The sequence below is a fragment of the Mytilus californianus genome, unplaced genomic scaffold (assembly GCF_021869535.1).
Source record: "Mytilus californianus isolate M0D057914Y unplaced genomic scaffold, xbMytCali1.0.p SCAF_1, whole genome shotgun sequence".
In the NCBI taxonomy this organism is placed as follows: domain Eukaryota; kingdom Metazoa; phylum Mollusca; class Bivalvia; order Mytilida; family Mytilidae; genus Mytilus; species Mytilus californianus.
Window position 1 is genome coordinate 50,582,736 of NW_026262581.1, and position 9,350 is coordinate 50,592,085.

At 30.5% G+C, this 9,350-nt stretch overlaps 1 protein-coding gene across 2 annotated transcripts in view; it reads left to right on the forward strand.

Moving 5' to 3' along the window:
• Positions 1–84: 84 nt before the first annotated feature.
• The window catches only part of LOC127720636 (mitochondrial inner membrane protease subunit 2-like), a 48,265-nt gene continuing 38,999 nt past the window's right edge, over positions 85–9,350 (forward strand). Inside the window, exons 1-3 of one of the 2 annotated variants that reach the window (XM_052227340.1) lie at positions 85–173; positions 3,378–3,540; positions 3,796–3,893. In XM_052227340.1, coding sequence (XP_052083300.1) covers positions 3,421–3,540; positions 3,796–3,893 — 218 coding nt within the window. In that variant the 5' untranslated portion in view covers positions 85–173; positions 3,378–3,420. Of the gene's footprint in view, positions 218–3,377; positions 3,541–3,795; positions 3,894–9,350 lie in introns of both variants that reach the window. The other variant, XM_052227349.1, reaches the window with a different exon arrangement.

Here is a 9,350-nt window from a genome sequence, read left to right on the forward strand (position 1 = left end):
ATAATTTGAACGGTTGATAAGGTAAAATATATGAGTTAAACGGTGCAGAATGGGAGCGGCGATGTAAAAATTAAACATTATGAAGACGTCTTTTTATGTAGGTGGTTGACCCTTACTGTAGATCCAAATATTGTAAACTGCAGGGTCACTGGTTTACCTTGTTAAACAGAAAGGTGCAAATATCAAACATAATAAATCTGGATGCATTGACCTGCATGTATAAATATTTGAAATAGATTGTTATCCGACAATTATATTGAAAAGCACTGACAAATTATCCCCAAAATGGTTTATATTTTGTTTTTATTGTCTCTATTATCATGACTTACAAGTGATATAAACATGAATGATGACACCAACCATTTTATAAGTGAGAGGAGTAACAAGTTGTAACACCACCAAAAATTAATGGAATAAATAGTCTAAAGAAGTGAAAATGATTTTTTGCAACTTTTATACCCTCACATTTTATCTTTATTTATTTGCACTTGCTATGAAAAATTGTCTCAATTAACCTCAGACCAGTAGATCAGGGGATAAGATAAGAAAAATTTATTTTGATTCAGCATAAGTCAAATATACAACACAAGCTCTAAGGAGCTTTTGACCGAATATAAAAACATATACATAACATAAAAACAGTGTTGAAGACCCATTGGTGGCCTTGTGCTGTTTTCTGCTCTTTGGTCGGATTGTTGTCTCTTTGATACATTCCCGAATTTGAATCTCAATTTTAATTTTATTTTAAGATATAAACAACCTGCAAAACAAAGTTGAATCTCACACATAGCATGCAATAAAAATTTGGCAGCAAATATAGAATGAAGTAAAGCAAATTGTTTTACCTATTTAAAAGTTTATAAATTTAGATAAAAAATATGGTAACTATTTAAATAAATAAATAAATAGGGGACATGCATATACATATATTTCATGTATTTTGAAGTCCTCTTAGGATTGACTATAAATATTGATTGAAAATAAATGACATATGAAGATCATGATTGTAGGGTGCATGGTCAGATCTAATTTTCATTTCCATAATGATTAATCCCATTATTAAATTGTTATTCTTGTGACCAAAGTTGGAGAATTTGTCATTTTCCAAACAAAATATTCAAATATTTCAATTTTAGAATGTAAATCTTTCACCTTTTCTCTTTTTTCTGATAATTTATCATTAAATAATTTTAATATGGTTGGAAAGGGACTTTTTGATAGGATGGTGTAATTATTTGTTAAATTTTTGTTTTATACTCCCCCCCCCCCCCCCAAATGCATTCTTTTACCTTTTCTCTTTTCCTGATAATTTATAATTTTAATATGGTTGGAAAGGGACTTTTCATAGGATGTTAAAATATTTGTATTATACTTTCCCCCCAAAAATGCATTGAAAATTGAAATGCATTTTTCCAAATACCCTTATGTGTATTAGTTTTTTTTTAAATAGAATGATATTTTTATTTTTATTAAAATCATACATTTCCTGTATAAAAACTATATCTGCAAACACCATGTACTGTTTAAAAGAAATAAACTTATATATACATTTGATTACATCTTGATGAGTTTAGACCATTTAATAAAACAAGTTTTAAATACAATTTTGTTTATTCTCTAAAGTTAATCACTGATAATAGTCACCCAATTATTGATTATTACAGATCAATATGACATTGATTTTACAAGTAAAAAAGAATAGGTTTGCATTCTTTTATTTATATATATTTTTATTTTCATCTTTTCTTTTAAATAAATACATCAGATTAATCCATAATATTCTAGAAGTTGCAAGTCCCTTCATTTTATTAGTCCCAGACTAAACATAAGATAACAGTACCCCTCCAACCTTGTAGAAAAGAAAGTGGTCAGTATTTAAGTATTTCCAGCAATTTTTTATGACATTAATATACAAATATGATATTTAAAGATGTAGTATGATTGCCATTTTGACAACTATCTATAAAGACCTAAGGGCAAAGATTTGAACAATTACAGGTAAACATACTGCCTTCAACAATGAGCAAAATGTATCTGTAGTACAAAACAGGATTATATTCATTTGATATTACATTTATGATATAGAAACATGTTATCCTTAATAGGTATGAAATATTTGCAACGAATGTCGAGAAAACCATAAATATCTATCATTGTGGAATAAATATGGCCATCTGACAAGAAGCACCAGACTTTTCATATTTTTCATAAAATTGCAGTTTCTAAAATTTATTACATCTTATTGTCTCTTTATATTTTCTTCAGATTATTTAGATCATCATGATCAGTAAAATAATATCAAAATGTGTTGGATATAGATTGATCAGCTTGAAAATTATTTTTTTTGTATGACTAACTCTCATTCAATTTTTGAGAAGATTTCAGTTTTATTCTGAGCAAAATAATATTTAGTTTCAGTGTCAAGTAATTTGAAGTTTGGCCTTGACCTCACATACTTTCAGCAAATAATCAGGCATCATCAGTTACACTGGTTTGACATTTCTGCATATCCATTCTTGTTATTCAAGTGAAACATGGGATGGGGATGGGTTTGTTGTAAATCAGTAAACATGTGAAAGGTTGTTGATTTTGTTCCATCAGTTGTAGCGACAATTTATAAATTAAATATTTTGTATAGCAAAGAATAATAAAAAGTTTAAATTAGCATGTTCATGAAGATTATAATAACTGTGCCAAATGTTCTTAGAACACAAAGAAACCATACTTCAGCCTTTTGAATAGCCCCTTTTAGTACTATGGTTCTATTGCACTGCCACTGTAATTTTCAGACATAGTACAATGAACTACATTAAAAACAAAATTTATTTTGTACATATAAGTCTTTCTTTTGTTTTTGTTTCATATTGTGGAAGTTGAAAAGTAATATTACTAAGGTCTGCTGTTTCTGGTTGCTCCAACAACGAATTATTTTGTGATTACATTATAGGTCAGTTTAAGGGGAGCCACTAGTGGTAGGTCAATGATAATTCATATGCAGTAGTACCATTAACACATCTCAGTTCCATTGAGATTATTTGACCCTGTGCCCCCAGTCATGATCCATTGACTTTGAAACATTTGCTTAGTTTACATGTTAAAGTTTGTGATAATTGGTCAGTTTAAGATGAATCAGTAGTGGTAGGTCAATGATATTTCATATGCAGTTGTATAAGCATTGGCACATCCCATTTCAATGGAGATTATATGGCCACAACCTCCCTTGTAACTTTTGCATAATTTACATGTTAAAGTGTGTTGTATTAAAAACAGTTTAGGTCAGATTAAAGGGAACCACTCATAATGATAGGTCAATAGTATTTGATATTCAGTTTTATTTGTCAGCAGTTTATTATTTATCTTTTTTATTTATTTGATAGGAACTCATGCCATTTGTGTTGAAAATGGAATTTGGCTAAACAGATGATGTGGTACAAAGTATTAGCATCCTCCGCCATGTCTGCAGCAGTAGGGTTACCAGTTGCTGTGACTTTTCTAGATACTTTTGGATATATTGCTCAGGTTATGGGCGTTTCCATGCAGGTAGGATATGAGAAAAAATCAAATAAGAAAACACTATGTTAAAACAGTAACGGAAAACAAAAATATCATTCTTCAAACAATTAAAAGCAATCACATTTAGTTTACTCCAAAGAAGCTTTTAAATCACCATGGACATTGCTCAATTTTACCTGGAAAACATTTTATTTAAATTTTTTTAAATGAAAATTTCCCTTTCATGATATTCAGTTTGAATTAATGTTTTAATTATATATATAATATACAAAACAATTGTAGCCAACATTAAATCCAGACAGAAAGACAGATTATGTGTTCCTTAACAAATGGAAAGTAAGACATTTTGAGCTGGAAAGAGGAGAAATTGTAGCATTGTTGTAAGTATGGATGCTTTTTGATATCTGTGTGGATTAAGGAATAGAATGAATATGCAATCCTTGTAGTTTTAGTCTTGTACAATGTCATGTTCTTTATTATCTTCCAGAACAATATAATATTAGTATACCCCCGCTTTAAAAAAGTGGGAGGTTACTGTTTTACCTCTGTCTGTGCATCTGTCAGTCCATCAGATCATCCGTCCGTCCCATAAATATTTTTCGTCACATTTATCTCAATAACTACATTACAAGGATTTCTGAAATTTGGTTTCAGGGTTTATATGAGTCAGCTATATCATGTGATGCGTTTTCAGATTCATCACTCAACAACTTCCTGTTTACCTTATACTTTTAGGGGGTGGGGGTATCATTAGTGAGCAGTAGCTCACAGATTCACTTGTTTCATTTGACATCATGTATTTTTTGTAGAAATTATAACATTCAGGTGTTAAAAGTTGAAATATTAATCTGACTAATTGTGCATGCTACAAAAATTTGTTTTTTAGCTGATTTAAAGTTGAGGATAGATACTGAATGATCTGATTCAGTGGTCAACAAGCATTGAGAGTTCTTGAAATATAACTTTTCAAAGTTTGGATTATACAATCCAGATATTTTTTTTATATTTTGGAAAGAAAGTTTCATATACTGTTAAATCAGAAATTAATGTGTGAATTTATTATTTAAAAATGTAATCAATGGTACTGCAAAATATTTACAAAGAAAAATTATCTATTTATAAATGCAGGTTTATATTATTCTGAATCTGATACTGTTGCATTTTAGCATTAATAAAAACATTGAAATGATTTCTGAATTCACAGTATTATTAGCTAAATGTGATGAATATACATGTACATTTCCTTTCTCTATTGGTACTGTACACGTATACCTAACAACAAAATTATTTTCATTTACCTGTGTTTAAAGTTATTGCAAATGGATGATATTTTTGTTCGAGCATATTGTTTTTCTTTAATTGTTTAACATTTCTTACCGATATAACATGTTACTTTTATTATTCTTCCCTTAAATTATTTATTTTGTATTTACATTGTGTCACAGGTCAAATTTATTTGTTCAGTGTATGTTCAGTGGTGTTAATATGTCCTTTGATTGAGTTAAGCTATTTCAGTTGATATTTTATAGTATGTCTTTCTATATTGTGATGTTACACTATTGTTTCAGAAAAAGGGTGAAGGTTTGGTACCATTAAAACGTTTAAACCCGCTGCATTTGTTTGCACCTATCCTAAGTCAGGAATCTGATGTTCAGTAGTTGTCGTTTGTTGATGTGGTTCATAAGTGTTTCTCGTTTCTCGTTTTTTATATAGATTAGACCGTTGGTTTTCCCGTTTGAATGGTTTTACACTAGTAATTTTTTGGGGCCCTTTATAGCTTACTGTTCGGTGTGAGCCAAGGCTCCGTGTTGAAGACCGTACTGTGACCTATAATGGTTTACTTTTATAAATTTTGACTTGGATGGAGAGTTGTCTCATTGGCACTCATACCACATCTTCTTATATCTACATAGTGTGATTTACTGGTTACAGATACTTGTAAACAACAATGGTCTGTTTGAAAAAGGTGTGAATTTGTTTACTATATAGTAAAGTTGACTATGGATCAATTGTTTTCAATTTGCAAATTAAATTTGATCTTTCAGTACATGTCTATAACATTTTTTTTCTCTCAGTTCAATATTCTAAGAGATAATTGAAAAAGTTATGACTTGTGTCTGATTGGCCTAAAATAAAATGTATTTCAAATTTCATTAATTCACAGAATTAAAGTTGAATCAATATACTTCACTAAACCCTTACAGGTTTTATTTAAAACTGTGATATAGTTAAGCAATGCATGAAGCATTTTAGGAATAAGAGTATTACTGGTCAGCACAAGGTCAGATTAATGTGTTACTTACCTTGGGAGATTTTATGTTAAAATTCTGACTCAGTGTGTTAATTTGGTACAATTCAAATTAACTGATACATGTATTATTATCCTGAATATAGCAGTGATTAATTCTGTCATTGAATATCCTATATAAGATTTTTATACCCCGCTGTAAAAAAGTGGGGGTATATTGTTTTACCTCTGTCTGTCCTTACATCCTTCCGTCTGTCAGTCCGTCCCATGAATATTTTTCGTCGCATCTTTCTCAGGAACTACATCATAAGGATTTCTGAAATTTGGTTTCAGGGTTTATTTAAGTCAGTTATACCGTGTGATGCTTTTTCAGATTCATCACTCAACAACTTCCTGTTTACGGAACACTTACATCATTTTACACATGACATCCAAGTCGAAAATTTTTGTCACATTTTTCGCAGGAACTACATTACAAGGATTTCTGAAATTTGGTTTCAGGGTTTATATAAGTCAGCTATACTGTGTGATTTGTTTTCAGATTCATCACTCAACAACTTCCTCTTTACCTAACACTTACATATTTTTACACTATTAAAATTATCCACTTGCGGTGGGGTATCATCAGTGAGTAGTAGCTCACAGTTTCACTTGTTATATCAGCAAATCCTTGAAATTTTGAAATGTATTTTATTTATAGGCATGATAAGAGCCAGTATTTGGCCCATAAAATTGCAAAATAAGTAAAAATTACTCATGCCTTTATCATGTTTATAAATTGTGTTGATTTTATTGATAAATTTACATTTTAATATAATATGGACACTTTAGTGCAGAAAGACTTTTGATGTCACTTTAATGTTATAAACATGTTGAAATTTACATATTTGAAGAAAAATTACCATTTTTCACATAGTTTTTGGACAAAATATACTTGAGCGACAGCCTTACACACCTTAACATCTTTGTAAAATACATCTTGTAACAAAATATCTTTTTGGGTAAAGCTGTTGCTCATATCTGAATTTTAATGACAAGATATCAAAATGAGGCTATTTTGGAAGTTTATGCAGTTTTGCACTAAAGTCAAGAAGTTTGAAGCCCTAATACAGATATACAAGACAAAATTAAATAATATAAATGCTGGTATCTGACACATAATGTCTTGTGGACATCTGAAGGAAGTTATTTGGAAGAATTATGAAACTTTTTAATTTTTGAATTCAAGGGGCTAAAAATTGGCCTTGTCATACCTAAGTCTTTTGTCCTCCTTTGCTTGTCAGATTTATGCAGGCTTCACATTTTGTTTGTGAGTAATCATTTCCTGAATGTATTTAATGTTCTGTCGTACTGTGTAGATATTTGCACTTTAGGATTATGACTCTTTAGAGTTATCTTTCTTTTGTTAATCTTACACCAAGCTTCTATTTATCATCAATTCAACTTTTATGGATTACCGCAGTAGAATCATTTTTGGAATAAAACAGAAAGTTACCAAGACAGTACAAGAAACAAATGAATAAAAATATATTCAAAGACTCCTTCCTGCTACCACCATCATTGTTTCAAGATATGAAAGCCTTTTTGAAGATGTTATATGCTTACTCTTACCAACCTGCACATTGATTTTGTCTTTGTCGACTATATGAGGAACTGAGTGCCCTTAAATTTTCTCCAATACTTAGAACATATCAGAATTAAACTAAATGCATCCCAACAGTCAATATATTTTAAGGATGTATTCTTCTGACGTTTCAGTCTCGTTGAAATCTCGTTCTCGAATTATTTCTGAAACATGTGATACAAGTGGAAAATATCAATGAATTTAAAAAATATTATAATCAAACTTAACTCTGTGAAAAAATTGTGTATTTACAATAAGTAGTTTTGAGTAATTAAATTTTCAAATTTTATAACCAATCAAGTCAGTCTCATTAGCCAGAATGTTGAGAAAATGGGTGAGGGGTACAAGAAATGATTTTACCAGATACATGTACATCCCATATCAATTTTTATGCCCCCGCCGCAGCGGAGGGGGCATTAAGTTTTACCCTTGTCCTTTTGTACATCCGTACGTATGTCCCAAAGCTGGTTTCCATTCTCTAACTTTAGTTTGCCTCAACCAAATGTTATGTAAAAACTTATACACAATGCTTATTACCACAAATACAGATCGAGTTTGAAAATGGGTGGCGTCACTTATACCGTTCTTGAGTTATGCCCCTTTATAAACATAAAAATTGCTGAATTTTTGGTTTCCGTTCTCGAACTTAGTTAGCCTCAACCAAATGTTATGAAACTTATACACAATGCTTATTACCACATAATACAGATCAAGTTTGAAATTGGGTAGTAGTATCACTTTTACCGTTCTTGAGTTATGCCTCTTTATAAACATAAAAATTGGCTGAATTTTTCGTTTCCGTTCTCTAACTTTAGATTGCCTCAACCAAATATTATGACACTTATACACAATGCTTATTACCACATAATACAGATCAAGTTTGAAATTGGGTGGCGTCACTTTTACTGTTCTTGAGTTATGCCCCTTTATAAGCATAAAAATTGCTGAATTTTTTCGTTTCTGTTCTCTCACTTTAGTTTGCCTCAATCAAATGTTATGAAACTTATACACGATGCTTATTACCACAAAACTCAGATCAAGTACAAATTAGGGTAGTATCACTTTTACTGTTCTTCAGTTATATCCCTAATTTATAACCTTATTAGATATGCAAGCGGGGGCATCATCTGTGTCCCATGGACACATTCCCCATTTATTTTCTTTTTAAATTTCTTAGATATGTATTTTTTCAATCATTTATAACAAAGAAGTTGAAATAATATGCTTTTTGTTCTAAAAAAAGAGAAAAATCCCAAATTTACAAAATTGACAACATGGTATTTTAATTTGACACGAAAAAGCAACAATATTTTATAAAACTTTCTTATATTAACACCTACCCATAGTTTTTTTAAGTTAAATTTATTCAGATTGGTCCACTTCATCTTTAGTGAAAGTATGAAAAAAAGTTTAATTGTGAAACTGTGTTTTTTTTTCATGATAATAGCCTAAAAACGGGTAAAAATTGATGAAAAATGGGAAAATCATCAAAATTGGATACTTTCAAATGGCTGTAGCAAAAGAAGAAGTGCACCACCATATGATTTTTTCTTCATCTATTATTTTTTTTATAGTCATAAAAACTGAAAAATCAGGTTAAGAAAAAAAGTTTAATTCTAGAAATTTTTGGCTCCTCAGAGGTGTACATCCTTAAAACATATACAGCTGGATTGATTGACCATTGGTGTTTTAACACGACTTTCAGCACCCTTTAACTATATCATGGCTGCCAGTTTTATTGGTGGAGGAATCCAGAGTGTCTGTTCAGAACCACTGATCTTCTGTAGAAAAACTGGCAATCATAGTCAATTAAGATTGGGGACCACTTTTATTTAGCAGGGTTTCAAACTCACAGCCTGAGGGTTAACAGGATAGTGATCACTCAAGATGACCATTTAGACACCAAGCCCCCATGTGGCTCGAAAGAAACCATTTATCATGAATGTTGTGTAATAAGCTTAACCC